At 40.1% G+C, this 13,833-nt stretch overlaps 1 protein-coding gene across 1 annotated transcript; it reads left to right on the forward strand.

The window, feature by feature from the left end:
- The first annotated feature begins 1,316 nt into the window (after positions 1–1,316).
- LOC133549316 (uncharacterized) lies at positions 1,317–13,051 on the forward strand. The gene is made up of 4 exons (XM_061894591.1): positions 1,317–2,172; positions 2,319–2,374; positions 2,470–2,558; positions 7,217–13,051. The coding sequence occupies exons 1-4, from the start codon at positions 1,403–1,405 to the stop codon at positions 10,700–10,702; spliced, it is 4,401 nt and encodes a 1,466-aa protein (XP_061750575.1). The 5' UTR covers positions 1,317–1,402; the 3' UTR covers positions 10,703–13,051.
- The last annotated feature ends 782 nt before the right edge of the window (positions 13,052–13,833 follow it).

Below are 13,833 nucleotides of genomic sequence, written 5' to 3' on the forward strand. Positions count from 1 at the left end.
ACTAATAGTTTGACAAAAAATTGCAGCAAAAACGTTTGGGACAAAGTGAGGGGTTAATGATTAATAACACATTAATAACATACAAAACAATAGTTAATAACATAAAAACTATAATAGTTAACATGAAAAAGTATAATAGTTAATAACATAAAAACTATATTAGTTAATAAAATAACTGTAATAGTTAACATAACTATAATAGTTAACATAAAAACTATCATGGCTAATGACATAACTATAATAGTTAATCAAATAAAAAATACAAGTTAACATCACAAACGTTTCGGACTAAGTAATAGTCAATAGCATAAAAACTATATTAGTTAATGACATAAAAACTATAATAGTTCATGACATAAAAACTACAGTTACACAAAAAATTGCAGCACAAACATTTGGGACAAAGTGAGGGGTTTATGATTAATAACACGTTAATAACATACAAAGTAATAGTTAATTATATTAAAACTATAATAGACAACGAAAATTTGCAGCACAAATGCTTGGAATAAGTAGGGAGGTTTTGACAAAGGTGTTTATTAATCATTAAATGTGAATAACATTAAAACTTTTATAAACAAAAAAAAAAAAACGTTTTTAGCACAAATGTTTGGGACAAGTGGGGTGGTTTTTACCAGGTGGGCGACTGGTTATGAAAAATCAAATTTTGATCCTATGACGGTTGGACAAAGAAAATTAGCAGCACGAATGTAGTACAAACGAATGGGACAAGTTTAGGGAGATTATGACAAGGCGGGGGGGCTGGTTATGAATAATATAACAAAAATAATATAGTGGGGGGTGGGGGGCTAGTCAGAAATCATATTTTAGAATAATTTAAGAACTGTAAAGACACAAATGAAAATGTTTACAGCAAAAATGTATTATTTTAATAGTTTTAATGACTGGCTACTATAGTTTTATTACACTTCATCCCAAAAAGATGTATATTATTTCTTTCTCTCCTGTCTTTTACTCCCTTGGTCCTTTGGAGAGCCTTCCCCCGGTCTGGTACCGCTCATGTCCCAAATGAGGATGCTCACTCCTGACACTCCCTAAAACCTTCTTTACTTGCTGACCTCTGGTACGTTACAGACGTGGCATAGAAGAAGTAGGTCGAGGACTTGTGACCCCCTCAAGACAAGATAAGGAAGTTATCTGTAGAACGTGCAATTTTCTGACCGGTAGACGTTGCTGTGAGTCGGATGATATTGCCGCTGCTGAGCTTTGACTACTGAACATAGTTTGAGTCCCTTCCCGCCTATTTTTAGTGCTGGCCCTCGCAACAATGTCATGCGTAACTCGACGCCATCTGTTAAGTCGGAGCTTGTTGAATGTCAGTTGCCAGAAGCAGAGACCCCTCCAGTCGGCTTCTCGTCCGCTCTCCCGCCGCCAGCCCCCCATGGAGTCTGAGGAACAACCGAGAGCGTCCTGCAGCCTCCTCGTGCCCGGATGGGGTTGCCTGGACATGGACGAGGACGACAGCGAGGTTGTGATCGGCATCCGGCCCAAGTCCTCGCCTCTCCCGCGGAGAAAGAGCTCCCTCTCCGAGGAGGACTCGGAACCGGACTCGCCGCCACCGCTTTCTGGCTCCAGGAGGGTGTCCTTCGCGGACGCCAAGGGTCTAAGTTTGGTGCAAGTGAAGGAGTTTGATTTGTGGGACGTGCCACAGCCGCCGGGATTCCAATCCCAAGAAGACGACAAAGCGGTTTCAGAGGACTACATCCTGTGCCCTCTGACTTTTCACTCCCCGTTGTCTCCTGAGGATCTGCTGGTGAGGGTCCAGGAGCAGAAAATAGAGCTGGAGTCCTTGGAGCTGATCCCAGGAACGAGCACGCTGAAAGGAGTGGTGCGTGTCCTCAACGTGTCCTACCACAAGGCCGTGTACGTGCGGACCACCTTAGACTGCTGGGCCAGCCACTTCGACCTCCTGACAGAGTACCTCCCCGCCCCCAACGACGACGACGCCCACACGGACCGCTTCGCTTTCAAGTTCACCTTGATACCGCCATTCCAGGAGCAAGGGTCCCGCGTCGACTTCTGCCTGAGGTACGAGACCCCCGTGGGGACGTTCTGGGCCAACAACAGCAACAGGAACTATGTGCTGCTTTGCCACCAGAGAGTGACGCAGAAAGAGAATACGCAGAAGAAAAGCTGCCTGAAGACCATCTGGTGAGACCAGTGTGGATTGTTGAAAGGTCAACATTACCCAGCGTTATGTAATCCATACCATACCACTAGCACACCTTGAAATGTTTCCTTCCTGCACTTGTTCTCTCCTAACAATTCACTTTGTGTTTTTTTTGTGTCATTGACAGTCAAAACTTTGTGGAAAACTCCTCAGAAACCCCATCGCAGGAAACGCTGCTAGCAGGTATTTCTTCACAGCTTCATAAGCGAGGGACAATTGTTCAGGTATCGATGCATTATTTTTTTATTTATTTCCTATTTATTTACTTTTTGAATCAGATGGGGCGACAGATGGAGAAAAAGCCGAGGAAGTCAAAGCCATTCCACTTCCTGACAGTCGGACAGAGGAGGGCAGAAAGAATTTACAGGTGCATAAAAAACTGGTACAGTCCAAACCTCAAAAATTTTAAGCTGCACTTTAATACATTTTCTACATTAACATTGGCCTATTGTACATTTGCAAGATGTCAGGGGTCCCCAAACTAATGGATGTTGTCAATATCGTTAGTCATTGACCATGAGCATTACATGACCTTTGTAATGCATAGAAGCTATATTTAGGTACCAATTTAAACAGCCCCAGCAGACACAAGACATTGATACAACGTTGATTATACGTACATGTCCTTTAAAAGTGACTTTGAAACAACGTTGCAGAGTAGTTGTATTTGTAAATTGAGACAGTGGAGGTGTTTAATGTTGAATCCACGTTGTTGGTTGAAAAATGACCAAATTTCATTAGTCAAATCAATGTCAGAACCCAACATTGATTAAACGTCGTCAGAAGGCTTGTTGCTTTAATGTTGTATTTGTGTTGTAGAATATTGGTTGGGAAATGACCAAAATGTAATAGTCAAATGAAAGTCAGAACCCCTGCGATGAGGTGGCGACTTGTCCAGGGTGTACCCCGCCTTCCGCCCGATTGTAGCTGAGATAGGCGCCAGCGCTCCCTGCGATCCCCAAAGGGAATAAGCGGTAGAAAATGGATGGATGGAAGTCAGAACCCAACTTTGATTAAACGTTGTCAAAAGGCATGTTGTTTCAACGTTGTATTTATGTTGTAGAATTTTGGTTGGGAAATGACCAAATTCATTGGTCAAATCAACATCACAGCGTGACATTGAATAAATGTTAAAAAGCATGTTGTTTCAAAATTGTATTTGTATGGAAGAATATTGATTGGGAAAATGACCGAAATTCAATGGTCAAATCAACGTCAGAAGCCAACATTGATTAAACGTCGTCAAAAGGCATGTTGTTTCAACGTATTCGTGTTGTAGAATATTGGTTGGGAAAATGACCGAAATTCAATGGTCAATTCAACGTCAGAACCCAACGTTGATTAAACGTCGTCAGAAGGCATGTTGTTTTAACGTTGTATTTGTGTTGAAGAATATTGGTTGGGAAAATGACCGAAATTCAATGGTCAATTCAACGTCAGAACCCAACGTTGATTAAACGTCGTCAGAAGGCATGTTGTTTTAACGTTGTATTTGTGTTGAAGAATATTGGTTGGGAAAATGACCGAAATTCAATGGTCAATTCAACGTCAGAACCCAACGTTGATTAAACGTCGTCAGAAGGCATGTTGTTTTAATGTTGTATTTGTGGTGTAGAATATTGGTTGGGAAATGACCAAATTCAATGATCAAATCAATGTCACAGCCTGACATTGATTAAACGTCCTCAAAATGTATGTTGTTTCAACGTTATGTTTGAGTTGCTCAACAGCTGGACTTAATTCAACTAGTTCTCAATGTCTTGTGCCTGCTGGGATGTTTCCCACCCATGGGCCAAATAATCAAAAACCAACACAGAAGGTTAATACACAACCTTAACTATATGGTCATGATAAAAAAAATAGCAGAGCACCCTTTTAAATCCAATACAAAGCATGATGGGTAAAATGCCCAACACTCTCTCTACACACTTCACATGTTTGACGTATTTTAGCTGCTTGATTTTTATGATGGAATACGAAACTTTAAGAAGGTAATCAGGGAAGTAAACAAGGTTGCAGTGGTTCACATATCCAATGTTTTGTCATTTATACTTCATATTGTTGTGATGAGGCGTGTTGTTCAGTTTGTTAGCTAAAACTTGTTTTACTTTAACAAAATTAAATGTCTATAATAATTTCCTGACAATATTATAAATCCGACTTTCTCTTATTATTGTACAAAAGGAGTGTGGTTATGTTACAATTGGTGCTGGGCTGTGTGCCAAAAAAGGCACATTGACCAGTTACCCCGGAAATCGGGCTTTATAGCAGTTTTTACTGTATTTTTACATGTTAATCATGCTTTGCAAACTTCTCTCTTCAGTTTGGTATTAAAGTCTAATGCAGACTTAAATCATTGTGATCGCTGTTCACCTGTGAAAGAATCTGTTTAAACATGATCATCCATGTTCATTTATATAAATACATACAATGTATATACTGATAATATATATGCTCTATAGATATATGTATATAAAATTATATATGTAAAGTTATACATATATAATATATACATTATTGTGTGTATATGTATATACAGTATGTATATATATATATAAGTATTTAGTCAGCCACCGATTGTGCAAGTTCTCCCACTTAAAATGATAACAGAGGTCTGTAATTTTCATCATAGGTACACTTCAACTGTGAGAGATAATGTGGAAAAAAAAAAATCCAAGAATTCACATTGTAGGAATTTCAAATAATGTATTTGTAAATTATGGTGAAAAATAAGTTTTTGGTCAATAACAAAAAATCAACTCAATACTTTGTAATATAACCTTTGTTGGCAATAACAGAGGTCAAACGATTACTATAGGTTTTTACCAGGTTTGCACACACAGTAGCTGGTATTTTGGCCCATTCCTCTATGCAGATCTTCATGAGAGCAGTGATGTTTGGGGGATGTCGCCGAGCAACACGGACTTTCAACTCCCTCCACAGATTTTCTGTGGGTTTGAGGTCTGGAGACTGGCTAGGCCACTCCAGGACTTTCAAATGCTTCTTACGGGGCCACTCCTTCGTTGCCCGGGCGGTGTGTTTGGGATCATTTTCATGCTGGAAGACCCAGCCACGTTTCATCTTCAAAGCTCTCACTGATGGGAGGAGGTTTTGGCTCAAAATCTCACAATACATGGCCCCATTCATTCTTTCCTTAACACGGATCAGTCGTCCTGTCCCTTTAGCAGAAAAACAGCCCCAAAGCATGATGCTTCACAGTAGGTATGGTGTTTTTGGGATGCAACTCAGTATTCTTCTTCCTCCAAACACGACGAGTTGAGTTTATACCAAAAAGTTATATTTTGGTTTCATCTGACCACATGACATTCTCACAATCCTCTGCTGTATCATCCATGTGCTCTCTGGCAAAATTCAGACAGGCCTGGACATGCACTGGCTTAGGCAGAGGGACACATCTGGCACTGCAGGATTTTATTCCCTGTCAGCGTAGTATGTTACTGATGGTAACCTTAGTTACTTTGGTCCCAGCTCTCTGCAGGTCATTCACCAGGTCCCTCCGTGTGGTTCTGGGATTTTTGCTTACCGTTTTCATGATCATTTTGACCCCACGGGATGAGATCTTGCGTGGAGGCCCAGATCGAGGGAGATTATCAGTGGTCTTGTATGTCTTCCATTTTCTGATAATTACTCCCACAGCTGATTTTTTTACACCAAGCTGCTTGCCTATTGTAGATTCACTCTTCCCAGTCTGGGTCTTGGCCATAGTGGAGGTTGGAGTCTGACTGTTTGAGGCTGTGGACATGTGTGTTTTATACAGATAACGAGTTCAAACAGGTTCCATTAATACAGGTAACGAGTGGAGGACAGAAGAGCTTCTTAAAGAAGAAGTTACAGGTCTGTGAGAGCCAGAGATCTTCCTTGTTTGAAGTGACCAAAATCTTATTTTCCACCATAATTTACAATTAAATTCTTTTAAATTCCTACAATGTGAATTCCTGGATTTTTCACATTCTGTCTCTCACAGTTGAAGTGCACCTATGATGAAACTTACAGACCTCTGTCATCATTTTAAGTGGTAGAACTTGCAAAATCGGTGGCTGACTAAATACTTTTTGCCCCATGTATGTATATATATATATATATATATATATATATATATATATATATATATATATATATGTGTGTGTGTATATGTATGTATATATATATATTTATATATATATACCCTAAAAAAGGACAAGCGGTAGAAGATGGATGGATGTGTATATATATATATGTATATGTAAAGGGTCAACAATCTCTTTATTATTAAAACAAAACAACAACAACGGCAAGTTCCACTGTCAATACCCGCACACACGCAAACGTCCCTTTGGTGCTCCCAAAAACATTAACAACATTTTTTTTTTAAAGAGTAAGATTCTCTTTACCTCGCTGTTGGCAAATGTTTGTAGCATGCAACTGACAAGAGGAGACTCAGCAGACACATGATGCGGAGATAAAGAGAGGGATGCGGGGAGAAGGGGCCTTTTTTGTGGGTTCCGTCTTCTCTCTAAGTCCACAGCAATTCCCTCCTCATGTCCAGGCTAGTTTGTGGCTTTTTTGGACCCATTTTGAGAAAGAAAAATAGAAGTTAGTTCGAATGGCGGGAAAGAAAAAAAAAGCTGAAGCACTGAGCTGAGATGTGGCGACCGAGTAATGCACTGCGTAAATAGGATGTCACGTCGGGGGCTACGCCTCTCCAAAATGGCTTTGTCTCATGTGTACTGCACTGCACAGGAAGTGACATTACCCAAATGGCTGCACTCAGCGGCACACAAAATGAATGAATGAATGAATGAAGCCATACACCGAGACTTGGCTCGCACAAAGAGGGACATTTGGCTCCTTCTCAAAGTTTGTAAATCTAAGTTTGCAAATGGAGGGGTTTGTTAATAAAGGTTTTGCTGTATTCTGATGACCACAATTTGAGCCTGGAACTGGAAGATTTTAAACTAGAAGCTCCATTGTACTGCTCTGCTTCTACATATTATTAAATCACAAATGATCTCCGCTTTTCTACAGGCTGAGAACCGGAACAACTGCAGCCGAAGAAATCGGCGAAAGGCGGCGCGGATGGCTCGGGTGAAGGACTACTTTTCTCAAAGAGACAGCGGTGATGTATCGCCTCCAGAAGACAAAACCGCCACCAAAGACGCAATATTACCGGGAAACCCAGAAGATGCGCATAAAGACAACGTAAAACTTGAAGATACATTCGGTGATGAGGCAGCAATTGAACACAACACGCAAGAGGAAGACTCGGGCGCAACTGTGGCCGTCTGTGGGACTTCATTACCAGGCACAGGCAATGAAGAACCGAGACACCGCCTCACGTGTGGGAATGCGATGGCTCCTCTGTACCAGCAGATGTTTGACAACAGTGACTGGAAACTTTCAGAAAAGACAACTCCTTCCACAAAAGAAAAAGACTCCTCAACGGAGCGTGAAGAATTTCCGAACAACACCATCGATGACTCAACACAAGAGAGTTTTGACACCACAGTGAAGGTTCCTTTCCTTGTAAAGGACACATGGAATGATCCTGAAGTGATAGAACATGATGATCAAATAAGTATAAACATAAGAGATGTGTTTGTAGATTTACCAACAGTCAAGGACGCTTCAGGTGAAACGCAGAAGGACATCCCGCGTCTGTCGCCGTCCCAGTTGGATCACGGTCACGAGGATCAACAGATGGGTTTGAAGCAGTCAGAAGAGGCCAAAGCTTCAAACCATTTGGAAGTTACTCATTACGCCAAAGAACATGAGAACATCTTCGCTTTTTGTGCTGTTGGAACACCTTGCCCCGAGGAACCTCGTGAGGCCGTGCATGATTTCCTCGACGATAAGGCTGGAGGTAAACATGTTGAACCCAGCACCATTCTTGAAGACAAGCCTGGTGTTTTAGACGTGGCTAAGTGTCCAAAGGAAGAGACGATTATCTGCGCTGAGAACATTGAGGTCCAAAACTGGGAAATGATGGTAGAAGAGGAAGAAGTGAACGTGTTCGGAGGGGAAGACCGGCGCTCTGGAGAACAGAAACATGACCAGCTGATAGTAGAAACTAAAACCTTCACATCTACTGAGGCGGAGGTGCTTGTGCCGCTCCAGAACCAGATTACAACTGGAGGAGAGGAGCCTGTGGAGAGTGTTGTTTGGGAATATAACAAAGCTGTTTCCAAAGAGTTTATAGCCAAAAACCTGGAGAAGACAACGTTAGACTCACAGCAAGATGTTTCTGAGATGCGAGAAAGCAAAATGGTGGTTGAGAAGTTGGAAGGGGTCGATGATGAGGATGGGGTGGATACCGAGGAGCAAGAAAAGGATCTACACCATCCAGAGCTCGTTGACGTGGCAAAAGGCAAACAGGATGAAGTCCAGATGTTGGAGTTTAATCACAACATGCTGGAGGATTCTCTTCTGAATCATCTACAGGACAAGGATGTAGCTAGAGAAGACCTAAAGGAAGTCCAGATGTTGGAGTTTGATCACAACATGCTGGAGCATTCTTTTATGAATCATCTACAGGACAAGGATGTATCCAGAGAAGACCGAAAGGAAGTCCAGATGTTGGAGTGGGATCATAGCAGGCTTGAGGATGCTCATCTAAATCAGCTACAGGAGAATGATGGATCCAGAAAATATATAAATGAAGTCCAGATGTTGGAGTTTGATCCTAACAGGCTTGAGGATGCTCTTCTGAATCGTCTCGAGGAGGATGATGGATCCAGAAAAGATCCAAGAGAAGAACTAAAGAAAGCCCAGATGTTGGAATTTGACAATAACAAGCTTGAGGATACTCTTCTGAAGCATCTCGAGGAGGATGGTGGATCCAGCGAAGACCTAAATGAAGTCCAGCTGTTAAAGTTTGATCACAACAAGCTTAAGGATACTCTTCTGAATTATCTTCAGGAGGATGATGGATCCAGAGAAGATTCAAGAAAAGAATTAAATGAAGTCCAGATGTTGGAGTTTGACCATAGCAAGCTTGAGGATACTCTTCTGAATCATCTCCAGGAGGATGATGGATCCAGAGAAGATCTAAATGAAGTCCAGATGTTGGAGTGTGATCTTAACAGGCTTGAGGATGCTCTTCTGAATCGTCTAGAGGAGGATGGTGGATCCAGAAAAGATCCAAGAGAAGAATTAAATGAAGTCCAGATGTTGGAGTTTGACAATAACAAGCTTGAGGATACTCTTCTGAATCATCTTCAGGAGGATGGTGGATCCAGCGAAGACCTAAACAAAGTCCAGCTGTTAAAGTTTGATTACAACAAGCTTAAGGATACTCTTCTGAATTATCTTCAGGAGGATGATGGGTCCAGAGAAGATTCAAGAGAAGAACTAAATGAAGTCCAGATGTTGGAGTTTGACCATAGCAAGCTTGAGGATACTCTTCTGAATCATCTCCAGGAGGATGATAGATCCAGAGAAGATCTAAATGAAGTCCAGATGTTGGAGTGTGATCTTAACAGGCTTGAGAATGCACTTTTGAATCGTGTAGGAGAGGATGATGGATTCAGAAAAGATCCAAGAGAAGAACTAAATGAAGTCCAGGTGTTGGAGTTTGACAATAACAAGCTTGAAGATACTCTTCTGGATCATCTCCAGGAGGATGATGGATCCAGCGAAGACCTAAAGGAAGTCCAGATGTTAAAGTTTGATCACAACAAGCTTAAGGATACTCTTCTGAATTATCTTCGGGAGGATCATGCATCCAGAGAAGATTCAAGAGAAGAACTAAATGAAGCTCAGATGTCAGAGTTTGACCATAGCAAACTTGAGGATACTCTTCTGAATCATCTCCAGGAGGATGATGGATCCAGAGAAGATCTAAAAGAAGTCCATATTTCGGAGTTTGATCATGGCAAGTATGAGGGTGCTCTTCTGAATCATCTCCAGAAGGATTATGAAACCAGAGAAGATCCAAGTGAAGAACCAACTGCTAGAACCCTAGATGAATCAGATGGCCAAGATGATGGCAAAAAGACTGTGACGCTAAATGGCCAAGATTTGAACGAGGGACCCGAGAACGACCACACGAGCGACGACAGCGATTCGGACGATGAGGTGGAGCTGTACATGCACTGCCTGAGGGCGGTCCACGCCAGCCATCGGTCAGCCAAAGACCAGAGCGTTGATGCGGCCTTCAACCCGAGTAAGCGGCCTTCTCTGAGCAGCAGCAAGCCGCTGTCCGCACCCATGCCCTCCATCAGCGAGGCGGCGGATGAAGAACATCTCTGCTGTGAAGACGCGCAGACAACGGACGTCCACGCCAAGCCACAGGCAGGCGGAGCTCCGAGCACCATCAGAAAGGCGTCCTGGTGGCGGGAGACTTCTTGCAGGTGCATGTCCAAAACAATGCTGTTTGCTGCCTTGTTAGCTGTGTTTGTAGTCACGGCTTACTATTATGACTTCCTGGCCTGTTTTGGCCTCTACTTGATTTCTGTGGTTTGGCTCTTGTGTCAAGAAGAGAAGCAGCCCATGAAAGACAACACAATGGGCTGAATTCATCCTGAAACACATTGCTGTGTCTGACACACCATTTTTGTTTGTTTTTTAGACACGTTGTGTAATTAATAAGACATCCAGGATATACTGTATTTAGAAAAATAGAAACATGATGTATATCTCCTACTCCTGAACCATATGAATTATTGAAAATGTGTATTAAGGTTAATTTGTCTTTTTTTTATTATTACCAAAGCTTTTTTTGAACTCTGAATTTATGCAACTGAATTTTTGGTGCTTGAATTTTGTGAACTGATTTTTTTGTTTTTTTCCTCTTCAAATTATGCTGACAATTTCATTGAATAGACATTTTTGGAGCAAAAGTATTGTGTTTAAAAAATCAGTTTGATAAAATCCACTGTAAAAAAATTCAGTGCACAATAATATTCTTCAATGTTTATTTATTTATATAGCCCTAAATCACAAATGTCTTAAAGGACTGTACTAACCACTACGACTACGACATCCTCGGAAGAACCCTATGTGAGTTTTCTTTGCTTCAAAACTCAAGAAGTTTGTAGTCATGTGACAGGATACACAGGGGTCACGTGACTGCAAACTCGACCCCTCATTTGGCCGGTTCTGAGACAGGCTAGATTGATTCAGTTTGAATTTATCAGAAGTGAGTCCTGAGTTTTGAAGATACAAACATTTTTACACTGAATTTTTTTACGCAGATTTTCCTACACACTTAATTTCAAAACACTTTATTTTTACAAACCTATTTTTTAATAACGCACATTTTATCCATCAATTTTATCCATCAAACTGTACGATGTCAAAATGACAATATTACGCAAAAAATGTCATGCAACAATTTGTTTCTGCACTGAATTTTTTACACATGTTTTACACTCTAAATTTTAAAACTTGATTTTTAAAAACACATTTTATCCATCGAATTGTCCAGTGTCAAAATGATAATAGATTTTACGCACATTTTTTAAGCAAGGAATATGTCCGTGCTAATTTTTTTTACACTGAATTTGAATTTAAAAGCCCTGTATTGTAATATCGCCTTGACTCGTATTTTACAGCATGTTTTCAATAAAATTGCACAGTGTCAAAATGGCATTAGACTGTATGCCAAAAATTAGAAGTAAAAAATATTTCCGCCCTGAATTTTTCTGCACTGAAATTTTTTACACTGAATTTTAAAAAACACATTTATCTAGGAAATGTGTACATTGTCAAAATGACAATACATTTTACGTATAAAATTTCAATGAGCAATTTTTGCTTCACTGATTTTTTTACGCAAAATTTTTACACAGTGGATTTTAAAACCCTGTATTCTAATATCTGCTTGGCTCTTGATTTCACAGCCAGTTATCAATCAATTCAGACAGTGTCAAAGTGGCATTAGATTTTACGCTAAAAATTAGAACCAACAAATGTTTTCGCACTGAATTTTTAAAAACACACATTTTATCTATTGAATTGTACAGTATCAAAAGGACAATACATTTTATGAAAAAATTTCAAGCAACAATTTATCAAATTGTACAGTAATAATAATAATAATGGATTAGATTTATATCGCGCTTTTCTATTGTTATATACTCAAAGCGCTCACAGAGAAGTGGGAACCCATCATTCATTCACACCTGGTGGTGGTAAGCTACATCAGTAGCCACAGCTGCCCTGGGGTAGACTGACGGAAGCGTGGCTGCCAGTTTGCGCCTACGGCCCCTCCGACCACCACCAATCATTCATTCATCATTCATTCACCGGTGTGAGCGGCACCTGGGGCAAAGGGTGAAGTGTCCTGCCCAAGGACACAACGGCAGCGACTTTGATGTCCATAGGTGGGAAGCGAACCTGCAACCCTCAGGTTTCTGGCACGGCCGCTCTACCCACTACGCAAGAAATGTTACACAAAAAAATTTCAAGCAACAATTTTTTCTGCACTGAATTTTTTACACAAACTTTTTAAACACTGAATTTTATAACCTGGTATTTTATCCAATCCATTAATTTTATACCGCTTGTTTTAACAAACTTGATTTTTAAAAACAGGAATATTTCCACAAAGCCTGTATTTTAATATCTGCTTGACTCATAATTTTAAAAGTTATCCATTAAATCAATGTACGGTGTCAAAATAACAATGTGTTTTACGGTAAAAAAAAACAAAGAATATTTCCGTACTTAATTTTAAAACCCTAACCAACGGATGTTTTAAACACGCGCATTTTGCTCATAATTTTTTATTCAATGAAATTGTCAGCATAATTTGACTAAAAAAAGTACTTCACAAAATTCAAACACAAAAATTCTGTGTCCACAAAAAAGCTTTCGTAATAAAGACACAAATGAACCTCTATAAATGTGTCAAAACATGCAGCCCTATTGTGTTGTGTGCTATTTATTTCTCTCGACAAACACACAGCATGGCGGTGCACATATTTGTGGGACTGACAAGCATGTAATGGAAAATCTGAAATGTTTTTGCAGCTGCATGGGTGAGATGTGTCCATAAGTCATTGACCATTTGGCCAATGATTATAAAACTCAGAGTACAGGGTTTGGAACCTTTTTGGCCTGGAGAGCCATGAAAGCCAAATATTTTAAAATGTATGTCTGTGAGAGCCATATAATATTTTTTAACACTGAATACAACTAAATATGTGCATATTTAAGTAAGACCAACATTTTTAGAGTATAATAAGTATCTTATTTTTTTCATTAACATTGTTACCCTGAAGCTAACCAATAATAAATAAGATACTTCTTACTATTAATGCGACTTCTTGAACAGGTGCGGTAGAAAACGGATGGGTGGATTAAAATGCATGAGATTGTTTTATATTTTGAATTTTATTTTCAACACTGTGATTACCAGCATAATTATTCATTACTTATCATGTTAAGCAATGTCAGCTAAGATTTATCTGAGAGCCAGATGCAGTTATCAAAAGAGCCACATCTGGCTCGAGAGCCATAGGCTCCCTACCCCTGTCAGAGGATATCAAGTATTGCATGTGTGCTTGCATGCCTTCCAAAGAAAAACAACCGAGGGGGCATTACGGTCATTGTAAGTCATGGTCATTTAATTTTCGTTTCATGAATGGAAATTGAAAAAAATGGTTCATTTTAAATTTCATTTTTAAAAACGAAAAATAAAT

This window comes from Nerophis ophidion, linkage group LG03 (genome assembly GCF_033978795.1).
Source record: "Nerophis ophidion isolate RoL-2023_Sa linkage group LG03, RoL_Noph_v1.0, whole genome shotgun sequence".
NCBI lineage: Eukaryota > Metazoa > Chordata > Actinopteri > Syngnathiformes > Syngnathidae > Nerophis > Nerophis ophidion.